The sequence below is a fragment of the Schistocerca cancellata genome, chromosome 2 (genome assembly GCF_023864275.1).
Source record: "Schistocerca cancellata isolate TAMUIC-IGC-003103 chromosome 2, iqSchCanc2.1, whole genome shotgun sequence".
Classification (NCBI taxonomy): domain Eukaryota; kingdom Metazoa; phylum Arthropoda; class Insecta; order Orthoptera; family Acrididae; genus Schistocerca; species Schistocerca cancellata.
The window spans coordinates 754,558,533-754,571,272 of record NC_064627.1 but is presented as its reverse complement, the minus strand read 5'-3'; the positions used below and the strand labels follow the sequence as shown (position 1 = coordinate 754,571,272).

Below are 12,740 nucleotides of genomic sequence, written 5' to 3'. Positions count from 1 at the left end.
TTCTTCCTTTAACACTTTGCAATGAAGTGGAACATGAAATTCCAGCTGGACTACTTTTTGCACTTTCACACGTGTATTGGCAGTACTGGAATTCTGTCTTCTGAAGGTAAGTAATGTCCAGCCATTCGGTCTCCTTATAATTTAAATATTTCTCAAGTGAGATTTCCTTTCGATATAATCATTTTTGTGTGAGATATAACGTATTTACCTGAGTATAATATGACCCTGACGACCCATGGTATCTGCATAAAAAGTTTACATCACACATAATCGAGCCTTTGCCATTGATTCATTGTCTATCCTTTGATAACATGTGGAGAAATACACAAAAAGAAATTATTTTCATTAATTTCTAACTTCACTGCCTTTTTTGCTTAGTTAGCCTGTCTGTGGTATCACTATTTTAAATCACCATCACCATCCTCTTAGCAAGACATGTGAAACTTATATCTTTGTTGTCACACACATTTGGCTATTTCTTCCGAATATGTCGAAGTTACAGTGTGACCTGAGAACACAGCTGTTGGGTGATCCCCCCCCCCCCCTCCCCCCCTGCTGACTTCAGCAGCAATAGTTTAATCTGTGAATATAAGACAACCCTGTATTTTTTAAATGACTAATTTGGAGAAAAATCTCATCTTATAATCAGGTAAATGCAGTAGTTGAAGATTCTTTACAGTTACACATTTTTCCTCAGGGGATATATCCTCATTTTCCATGCATGCTGCAACACTGTTGTCCTAAGAAAGTAACTACTTACTCATTTCTTCAAAGCCAGGCATTTGCAATACCAAAATCTGCATCAATCTTTCGTAAATTTTAAGTGTACATAAAGCACTGTTATAGTCACAGTTGCTTCACAGAGTATGTCCTGACACAATGTACATCAAGCAATACACACAAAGACAAGCACTTTGAGGCAAACAAAACAGATCATAAAAGAGAAACCTGTGGAAATCTGGAATGAATCTAAGTATGCAGTTACTGAGAGGAGCAGCCACAATAAATTGTTATTTAACACTTCACAATTTTCTGCCTTTGTCTTATTTGCACTTCAGGACAGTTTTAAATAATTATTAGCACAACAGTAGTTACACTGAAAGAATCTGCAGTAATTCCATGTTATTTGGTCACCATCTTTTTATTGTTGCATCATTAATACAAGGGTTGAATGAAAAGAAATGCCTCCACCTTCGTTAATTGGGTTTGGATGGGAATATTTTAATAAATCAAATGCAGAAATAATCCTTAGACTGTGATCATTATTACCAATATTCACTTTTCCACATAATCACCAGCCAATTGGATACACTTCTGCCAATGATGAACAAATTTTCTGAAGCCGTCACGGAAGAAGTCGACACTCAGTTTCTGCAGCCACAGCCCCGCAGTTCTCTCAACGTCTTCATCAGAAGCATAATAATGTCCCCGCAGATCATCTTTTATTATCGGGAAGAGATGGAAGTCAGACAGTGCTAAATCTGGACTGTATGGAGGTTGCCGTAGGGTGGTGAGATTCAGTCTCTGAATTTCTGCTGTGGTGGCACATGAAGTACATGGTTTGGCTTTGTCATGCTGCGGGAAAACATTTCCGTTAGCCATCATTTCAGAGTTTGCAGCGTTGTGATGTAACACACTGAAATTATTGTTGTTCCACGATCAAGGAAATCAACATTGATAACACCATCTGCGTCCCAGGACACTGTGGCCATGATTTTTCCAGCTGAGGGCTGTGTCTTGAATTTCTTTTTCTGGTGCGAGTCTTTGTGTCTATATGGATGGAGAAAGGTTTTTATTTTTTTATTTTATTTATTTATTGTTCCGTGGGACCAAATTAAGGAGAAGTCTCCATGGTCATGGAACGAGTCAATACATGAAATTATAACACGATATTAGAAACAGATAAAATGAAATATAAAAAACATATTCAGGTGACAAATCTTAAGTTTAAACGAAGAAAATCAACAATGTAACACTGGAATTTGCTGAATTTTTTAGCTCTTCCAGGAGCTCCTCGACAGAATAGAAGGAGTGAGCCATGAGGAAACTCTTCAGTTTAAACTTAAACGTGTTTGGGCTACTGCTAAGATTTTTGAGTTCTTGTGGTAGCTTATTGAAAATGGATGCAGCAGAATACTGCACTCCTTTCAGCACAAGAGTCAAGGAAGTGCATTCTACATGCAGATTTGATTTCTGCCTAGTATTAACTGAGTGAAAGCTGTTAACTCTTGGGAATAGGCTAATATTGCTAACAACAAACGACATTAAAGAAAATATATACTGTGAGGGCAATGTCAGAATTCCCAGATTTTTGAATAGTGGTCGACAAGAGGTTCTCGAACTTACACCACATATAGCTCGAACAGCCCGTTTTTGAGCCAAAAATACCCTTTTTGAATCGGAAGAATTACCCCAAAAAATAATACCATACGACATAAGCGTATGAAAATACGCGAAGTAGACTACTTTTCATGTTGAAGTGTCACTTATTTCAGATACTGTTCTAATGGTAAATAAAGCAGCATTTAGTTTCTGAACAAGATCCTGGAAATGGGCTTTCCACAACAGCTTACTATCTATCCGAACGCCTAGGAACTTGAACTGTTCCGTCTCGCTTATAATATGCCTATTCTGTCTGATCAAAATATCGATTCTTGTTGAATTGTGAGTTAGAAACTGTAAAAACTGAGTCTTACTGTGATTTAGCATCAAATTATTTTCCACAAGCCACGAACTTATTTCATGAACTACATTATTTGTTACTGTTTCAATATTACACACAAGATCCTTCACTACCAAGCTGGTGTCATCAGCAGACAGAAATATTTTTGAATCACCTGCAATACTAGAAGGCATATCTTTTATATAAATAAGAAACAGCAGTGGCCCCATCACTGACCCTTAGGAAACACCCCACTTAACAGTGCCCCATTGGGACTGAACATCACTACCACTCTCAATATTGCGGAGAATTACCCCCTGCTTTCTGTTCTTAAAGTAAGAGGCGAACCAATTGTAAGCTACTCCCCTTACTCCATAATGGTCCAACTTCTGCAGTAATATTTTGTGGTCAACGCAGTCAAAAGCCTTCATTAAATCAAAGAAAACACCTAGCGTTCAGAACCTTCTATTTAATCCGTCCAAAACCTCACAGAGAAAAGAGAATATAGCATTTTCAGTTGTTAAACCATTTCTAAAACCAAACTGAACATTTGACAGCAAATTATGTGAATTTAAATGTTCCAGTAACCTTGTATATACAACCTTCTCGATAACTTTAGCAAACACCGATGACATAGAAATAGGTCTAAAATTGTCAACATTATCAATGTCTCCCTTTTTATAAAGTGGCTTCACTACAGAGTACTTTAATCGGTCAGGAAACCGACCACTCCTAAAGGAAAAGTTACAGATATGGCTGAGAACTGGGTTAACATACATAGAACAATACTTCAGTATTCTGCTAGATACCCCGTCATATCCATGAGAGTTCTTGGTCTTTAGTGATTTAATTATTAACTCAATCTCCCTCTTGTCAGTATCATGGAGGAGCATTTCAGGTAACAGTCTTGGAAAACTTTCTAAGAGCGCTATATGATTCCCTGTTGGGACTAGGTTTCTATTTAGTTCACCTGCTATATTCAGAAAGTGATTATTAAATACTGTACATATATGCGACTTATCAGTAACACTGACATTCCCACTACGCACTGATTCTATATCCTCGACCTGTCTCTGCGGACCAGCAACTTCCTTTACGACTGACCATATGGTTTTAATTTTATCCTGAGACTTAGCTATTCTATCTATTCATTCTCGTAACATCTGTGCACTTTCATTTCATGAGTCAGCATCTGGGATACCCATCGTGCAAAGATCTTCAGATTGCCAAGCAAAGCAAAAATGTGACCCACACGTTCTTGTGAAAAGCCAAATGTGCTTGCAATTTCTCTCTGAGTGTTACAAAGATCGTCCTGAATCAATCTGTCAACATTTTGCTTGTAAAACTCTGTGGTTGTTGTCACAGGATGTCCAACTCTGTCACGCAGGTCAGATGTTCCCACCTCAACATTTTTAAACTTTTTCGCCCAATGATGCACAGTACTCGCATCATCACGATCACTTTCTGCTGTGAAGAATTCAGTGACTGTATGTTTCTTAAATCGCATTGACCAATTATCTGCGCAGGGTTCCATACTTTACACTGTTAACAACACAACTGTTCAATGCTAAGGCTTCCCGCCAACTGGAACTGTAGAGAAGAGGCTACGGAACAATGCTGCCAACTGTTGAAGAGTTACAAAGTTAGAGGCATTACTTTTCAGTCAACCCTCGTATTTATGCAATTTAACCAGTTTTTTCTGTACAGATGGCTCTACAAAAAATAATAATATCCATAACGCAAACAGGAATACCCAAGTATAATTATTTGTACACCAAGCTGCTAATTGGGTATGGTTTTAATTTGAGTCTGAAAGGTGTAGTATTGTTTCCAAAACCAGAAAAAGCAGGAGTAAGTGTGCACATGCACATGCCCACACACTCATACACACTTTACACTACAGTTAAATCTCTAGAATTTTTTAATATTCATTCTTCAGAATACAGGTAGACAACAAGACTGAAATGGCACACGTGGTAAATGAAAGGAAAGTTAGTACAATGTCATCAAGCAGTCTCCTGCACCCTATTTTCAACAGCACTTCTTGTTAGAAAAATAAGAAGTGTGTTTTTATGCAATATTTTAATATAATGAAGGATAGCTGATCCATGCTGCGACAAACAACAGTAAAACACCTGTATGAAGTCCTCAAATTCCCTGCAAGAGTACACTTATTATTTAACTTGAAATAAATTATTAACGAAACACTAACGACAATAAAATTGAGGTTAACAGTTGTAGCTTGATGTTTAGTGGTCTATGAAGTTGGCTGCCCTTTCTTAGAGTGAGAATGTTAAGTAATTCAGATAAACTGGAATAGAAGAGGAACCCAAGCACAAGTATAAGCATAGTATTACTCAATGCCTTTTACTGGTATAGAGGCGGTTTGTCCCCCTACCCCTACCCCTCACCCTCTCACTACCTCACTGCTAACCTATCTTTTTGTCAGCAACAAATGATGCTTGAGTACTGCAAACCTGATTTCTCATTTTGATTCACTTTTTGTCTCTACGAGCTTCTTAAGAGTGTTTGCCTTCATGGAACAATTATTCACGTTTCCCATTTATTCAACTGTAATTTGACAGAACTTCATATTCAGCACCTATTTACATATTTTTACTAAAATGGTACCATACCCAAAGCACTACATTGTTCACCCGGAAATGCTTCTTGTTCAGTTGAGCATATTTCATGGAAGTTTCTGGGACCTGTTTACTGCAACTGTTATGATTGTACTAAAAACTAATACAGATCTTTACATCATATATGAACAAAACATGTACAGATTTATTTCATTTTACAATGAACTTTTTACATAATTAATTTCATACAGTCAATAATATACAGGGCATACATACTCTTACAATGGCTTAGTTCTTCCACACAATAAATACACTGTACAAAATGGAAGCTACTATTTATTAATGGTATAAAAAGTATTAATGTTATAAAATACACTATGCTCAAACCACTTCGTATACCCATGCGTTCTTTTTACGAACACAGCCCAAGAAAAATATTCATTTGGTATGCCCCTTCCCACATTTCTAATTCATGGCCCTAGTAAATGCACTGTGGAAACTGATTCCAAATTAGCACTGGCCCCAGGAACTTGGCATACCTGTCCCACTAACAGTCATACATGTACAAAAAGATATACCATCACCTACAATGAATACTTACATTTATTGAAATGCACAGTTATACTAGAATTATTTCTATACCCTTATCCTATTTGTCATGAATTAAAAATTAGCTTTACACAACAATGAAAAATTACTACATTCAGCCCACAATACTCATTTAGAACTGCTCTGGTTAAACCATAAAACATTACTGTGAGAAATCTTACCAAGGTAATTACATCTGAATCAGAAATAAAAAAAATAAGCCATAAAATATAATGGTTTTAACACAAAAAGCAAAACAAAGGTTGTCAATAAATCATAATACAATTTTATACTCCATGAAACCACATTTATGTATATTTTTACAATTGGACAATTTATGAGTCTATAATCTGACATTTCCATGAGAAAAGGTACTATATTCACAGGAGCAAAGTTTTTCAATAACTAACATGGCTCTACAGTTGAAACTACTGCACATTGAGTAAGCTGCAAAATATATACTACCATAGCTAAGATCTATCAAAATTGGAAATACTGCCATTTGTAAATACTAGTTAATGATTTAATGGTCTGATGAAAACATTTCCTCACTGTGATTCCTAGAAAGCTAAACATCAATATTTACTACAAAGCAAAACAATTTATAACAAAAATGCTTAAATATTTATAATAGGAGCTGAACTGACTACACAAAGAAAGTAACAGTTCTAAATGCAGGGAGTTCTAAGACTTGGGTTAAAATTGCACAAGTACAACTTGGTGAGCCATTAAATATTTTGTGACTCACTTAAAAAAAAAAGTGTTTAAACAATTCAGAACTACCGCAAGTGATGTCTTCGTTCATGGTAATTGTCACATGAATGCTTCAAAAAAAAACCACCACGTCTCTCCCAGAGAAACATGAAATGAAGCAGTAAGTTTGTTTCTCCTCCTCCATTTTCCTGGAAACCCTATCATACGAAGTGTCCTCAGTCACTGAAAATCATGACAACACGAGAGAGATTCAGCTGTCAAAAGATAATTCTTTTTATACATATTTATAAAGTCAAATAAATACGAGACTTCCATAGCAGTCAATTCTAGCTGGCTGAAACTTCCTGCTTTTGTGGGGCAATTGGCTCTGCCAGTGTTCCCTCAATGCATTTCCACAAGCCATACGTCTTGCCAACGGTTGTCTGCCACAAACGTAAAGTTCCATCTTCTGAACCAGAAGCATACAGCTCACCATCAGGGGAGAACCTCACACAGTGAACTGGTCCAAAGTGACCTTTGAAGGATTCTAAATGAAAAACAGTTGTTAAAATACAATATCACTGCTTTAAAACACACAAATATTTAAACACAGAAAAATGGTCCAATCATTAAATGGGGAGCATACTCTAACCACTAAATAACCATAATCTTCTATATGAAATGCTATACAAAACATAAATAAAAGAGGAAAATGAACTTGTGAAGTAACAGCAAGTTTTCAGAAGTACTACACACACTTGTTGTAAACAGTAATAAATGTTGCTTATACTTGTGTGAGATGTGTGAAAGTAATTACAGATGATTGTAACTGTAAGCAGATTTTTTTATTAGTATTTTACATGACTAGTACATCCGATGATTACAAATTATCTGGGAGGTCATGCAGAACAAATCTAAGGTCGCAACACAACACAACTTTGGAACAAGCAAAGACTACAATTATTTTGTACTACTGAGGAAAAGTTAAAGAACAGTATAAAAATATGAACTCAGCAAGGTTCTAAAATGGCTTTTATCAGGTAAAGATTAAACAATATACAGATGTAGCATTTTCGCCTGATGGTCCCTGGAAAGGTACAGCATTTAAACACACAGAATTTGAGGTCAAGGCAATGCGCAAACAATGACAGCAGCAGATGTTTATCATCAAGACTGTGAAATTCATAGGGATGAGGCAATGAGTGGAACAATACTTTCTATGTGGATTAAGTTGTTCACAAATACTGATATGTGATCGTGAAAAGTGCCTGTGGAACTTAGTGTAAGTGCCTTACGCGGCAACTAGGGATAGCTGTTTGCTTACTTTCTCGCTAAGATCATAAATTAAAAGACACAGTTAGCTGGCTGAAATGCTCCCAGAGGAATACTGATATCAAAGGAAAGGGAACCTGACACAGTCAGCTCCCACTTTTTTCCACTCTGCTGCACAAAGCACTGAGTCTGCCAATTCTCAAGCAGGAAACTTTTCTGACACAAAAATTTCATCTGAACAACTTAATTCTGGACCTAATTAAAATTGACAACAGATTTTTGACACAGAGATACTATCGAGATCTGTGCCACATGTAAATTTCAGTATTTTATGCAATTTTTATAGGAGATAGAGACAAACTGATTTTCTACCAACATGGTGAGTGGAGTACCATGGTATCTGCCTGCAGAAATTGTAATAGCAATTTTGCAACTTTGTACATTAACATCACATGCTAACTAATTTAAATAAAACTAGAAAGTTGCGCACAAAACTAGTAATAGAAAGCAAGACGAAATTTTATACATTTTTTAATTATTATTTTCTATTCTTTTTCTTTAACAAACTTACATTGATGTCTAAAATACATACAAATACATGCTACAAAAGTGTCCACATGTGCAACTGCGAAATACCATGGTAGAAAACAGAGGGAAGTTAAAAAAGTGTAAGTATCTGGTTTAGGAATTTTTGAAAAGTCTTTCATCAAGAGAAAAGAAATGGGTAAAAAATTGTATAATGTGTGCAGATTATGGGAAGACATGGAGAGGAACTGAACCAACCCATGTGAGGTAATGTTCAGGAAGAGTCAAAAGTAGCAGTGGACTAACTTTTCAAATCTTGACTGTCACACCAATGCTGTTTCTAACTTCTTCCTTGCTCATTATGTCTCTCTGTGAAATCTTTTATTAGAACAGAGGATATACTTATAGGATACTACACTAACTCATTGAAGCCTCAAACTTTGCATTCTACTGTACAGCAACGGGCATAATTTGTTGGACAGCAGAAGTTCGAATATGTAAAACAAATTACTGAGAATATTGGGTGTACTAAGCATACAGGGTTGAATATTTTGATACAAGATACAATAAAATTTATGAAATTGTTATAGCAAGAGAAAAATTGTGACTTGAAATGAGTAGAAAGTATTACAACTACGATTTTCTCCCAATTGAGTCACTACTAAATGTAATCCATTTCAAACACAGCTTAATGACATGCAAGGTGAATTCAGATCGTGAAGCCAATAAGTAGATGATTGTTTTTGAGTGCCAGTAATAGTATATGCAGATTCTGCACTAACACATCAACGCCTCTGGCATGTGCTTCCATGTCTTAAGATTTGGGTACTTCTAGAGAGACATACTGTTCATGTCTTGTCAGAGATGGTGAAGGGCTTGGAAGAATAGCTGAACATAACACATAGTATCTTGAAAAGAGACAAAAGTAAAACAAAGGTAATGAAATGTAATCAAATTACTTCAAGCAATGCTGAGGGAATCAGATCAGGAAATGAAATACTAAACCAAGAAGATGAGTTCTATTTGGGTGACAAAATAACTGATGGCTGAAGTAAAGAGGATTTAAAATGCAGACTCTCACAAGCAAGAAAAGAATTTCTGTAAAAAGAGTAACTTCTGAACATCTAATATAAATTTAAGTGTTAGGAAATCTGTTACGAAGATATTTGTCTGGAGTGTAGGGAAGTGAAGTGTGGTCAATAAGTAGTACGGCACAACTTTGATAAAAGATGGGATCACTTGATAGGACTCTGCTTGGTGCAGAGGGAAGTGTGGCGGTTAAAAATTGCAGAGACAGTCCTAGCCATGAATACAGTGAGCAGTTGATGATGACAATAATTTCATTTCAGGCATCATACGTAAGACAAAGTGAGAAGTAAAGATGGATTAAAGGAGAGAAATTAAAAGTTAAATGAATACTGCAATCAAGAAACAGCATGCAATGAGAAAATGAGACAAGGAAGAACAATTAAAAGAGAGAGAAAGGGAGGGAGACAAAATGAAGATAAGAAAGTAATCTGAATGAGAACATGTCTTCAAATGTTTTTTTTCCTTTTTTTTTTCCTTCTTCTTCTATGGTACTAGCTCACACTCTGACATTTTCATCGCCATTGTCTCCCCTGGCTCTCCATTGAGATAGGCCTGTTCCCTCTAATTACCTACCACCCGCTCTCCAACCTTTCTCAACCAATTCCTCTTTCCTCCCTAAGGAAAGAACATACAAGTTCTACAAGTTACGATCAGTAGTATATGGAATTTCACTGCCTAAAGATAAATATTGGTGAGCTACTTTTGTCTCCTTGTAACAATAAAGAGATATTAAAAACAACAAACATGCATAAAAAATAAAAAATGTTTTTCTTTACACATCCAATACTGATACTTACCAATTTCAGTTCCTGTAGTGTAATCAAATTTATACATTTTCAAGTCTTCTCCACCACAAACAAATATAGTCTTATCAGGATGCAAAGATGCAGAATTTACTTGTGTAGGGACGGTGAATTCTCTTATCTTCTCCAAGCTGAAAATGTTTTACATTTAAGGTTTATTTGTGCAGCTGTAAAACAAAAAATCCACACACACACTTCAGGAGAAAAAGGGGATGTGAAGGGAGGAGGGAGGGAGGGGGAGGGGGGAGAGAGGGGGGGCGAGAGAGAGAGAGAGAGAGAGAGAGAGAGAGAGAGAGAGAGAGAAATATGTTATGACTAGAGGCCTATTCAGCTGTTATTTTCAATGCTTTGAAGTATAAAAATATGTGATTTTTTACTGCAATACAAAATTTGTGTGAAGCTAATCTGAGAGAACAACCTCCATCCCACTACAACCCCACCCCCACCCCACCCCACACTCCCCCTCAACCCAACCACAATCTCAATTTTGTGACTCACTATTTTCAATCCATTTCTAGGCCCTCTCCCCTCTTATTATTCTTGTAATCATCTCCCTCCCCTACCCCCTAACATACATGATTGTGCATATAAAACTGTGTACTTAAACTTGAAAAAAAGCAGTATCTAAAAAGCTAGGCGATTCCCAGTGCTGTAGTATTTGCCATACGTCAGCTATAGGCCAATGGTTATCCTTCTTCACTATCATTTCCACAATGGAATTCCTGTGATTGTAATATTTGTCCTGTTAGTGTTCTCTTACTAGCCATAAGAGGTGGTTCGCCAGTTTAGTTTTCTCTTGTTACTATATTTACCTCTAAACACCTCTTCTGGACATCTCCATACACAATCTTCAGCCTAACACTTCCAGCCTTTCAAAATTTTATCAATTTTTAACTGGAAAGACACGCACTTACAACAATTCAATTTTTAACTTGTTCTTATCAATGTTATGTTGTCTTGGGAAAAGTGAGAATATTGTGTCAATTATTTCATAACCCAAACTAATATCCAAAAAGTTTATGTCTTCTTGGCCTCGAGTTCATTGCTTGCAGATCAAAGATATGGAGAATTTGAAGTGTCCAATATTCACTTCACACACAGACATTTAGAATAATTCCACAAGTTTCAAATTCACCATGCCCCTCTCACAAGTGGACCTTCCAGTCTCAGAAATTCAGTTGAGGATGAGACTTTGCAGGTTGGTAGTATACCTCAAGAGCGTCCACTCACGTAAGTCTTAAAGCGCACTAGCTAGAAAAATCCAAGGAAAATGACTCTTAAAGTTTCAAGCATAACATACACGCAGCTCATATACAGTCACAAGTAGCATTCTAGCACACAAGTGGAGCATGCTCAGTCAGTAGTATGCTAGGAAGTCATATGGCCAATCCGGGTTCGATTCTACCTGCAAGCTATTTCATTTTGTTTTCTTAATTGTTTTAAAAATTATAACAATGTTGAAATAAAGTTAATGACCTAAAGTATTATCAGTTAAGTCATAAATAATTTTCTTTATGAGATGGCTGTCACAGGTTACTTAAAATGTGAATTACACTCGTCAACACTTTCTTTTTAAAAATTGGGTAATTTCAAATGCATTTTCAATGGAGTAAAATTAAAGAATTAATTACTATCATTACAACATTATTACAAAATTAGGCAATATTAGAAGTTGTGGAAAGGTTATAAATATTCATTGTAAATTCAAGGACCCAGTGTCTTCCTTGAAGAGCAGAGTATAGCTGATGCCCTATTGTATATACGAACAGGCAGACGGTCAGGAAGTGTCAAGACCCGCACCAAACTAATCGAGCAATGGGCCTTACCTGCCATAGTGCCACTGCATTCCTGACTTTTGCAGAAGGTTTTTATTGCCCCATCGACATCAAGGTTATTAGACACAGAGCACAAGCTCTTATTAGGGAAAGATGGGGAAGGAATTCTGCTGCGCTCTTTCCAGGTGACTGTACCGGCATCTGCCTGCAGTGATTTAGGGAAATCGTGGAAACCTGAATCAGGATGGCCAGATGCGGGTTTGAACCGTCATCCTCCCAAATGCGAGTCTGGTGTGCTATTCACTGCACCACCTCACTCGGTGACTTTCACAGAGATTGGAGGATTGTGTACTGTGAAATATTACTAAAATTTTTACAATATTGTGAAGTGTCAAAGGTGATGTTAAAAGATGCCACTGTTTATTATGAAAGCTTGCTTGCTGCAAAGAATGTGACTGCATCGGAATCTGTGAATGTGAACCTTTGGGACTGTATGAAGACCACAGCTCATTGGATGAATATGAACCAGAAGAAAATAAGGGAAGAGAAGTAGATTGTCTTTCTTTGAATTACAAAATTAACATTGCTCACATCACAAAGGCTCACCCCACATGGGGGGGGGGGGGGGGGGGATGAAGGGATGTAGTTTGTAAGGGAGGAGGAATATTTGTCCCAATAGGAAGAAGCAATATAAAAAAAAGGAGGCAATCAATTTGGTGGGTACGCACCAATCAGTTTCTGGACGTATGAT

General features: G+C 36.7%; 1 protein-coding gene across 1 annotated transcript in view; it reads right to left on the bottom strand.

The window, feature by feature from the left end:
- Positions 1-5,110: 5,110 nt before the first annotated feature.
- Positions 5,111-12,740, bottom strand: part of LOC126162578 (serine-threonine kinase receptor-associated protein) — a 70,084-nt gene continuing 62,454 nt past the window's right edge. The window contains exons 6-7 of the mRNA XM_049919173.1: positions 10,209-10,345; positions 5,111-7,072 (exon numbers count right to left, since the gene is read on the bottom strand). Coding sequence (XP_049775130.1) covers positions 6,873-7,072; positions 10,209-10,345 — 337 coding nt within the window. The 3' untranslated portion in view covers positions 5,111-6,872. The remainder of the gene's footprint in view (positions 7,073-10,208; positions 10,346-12,740) is intronic.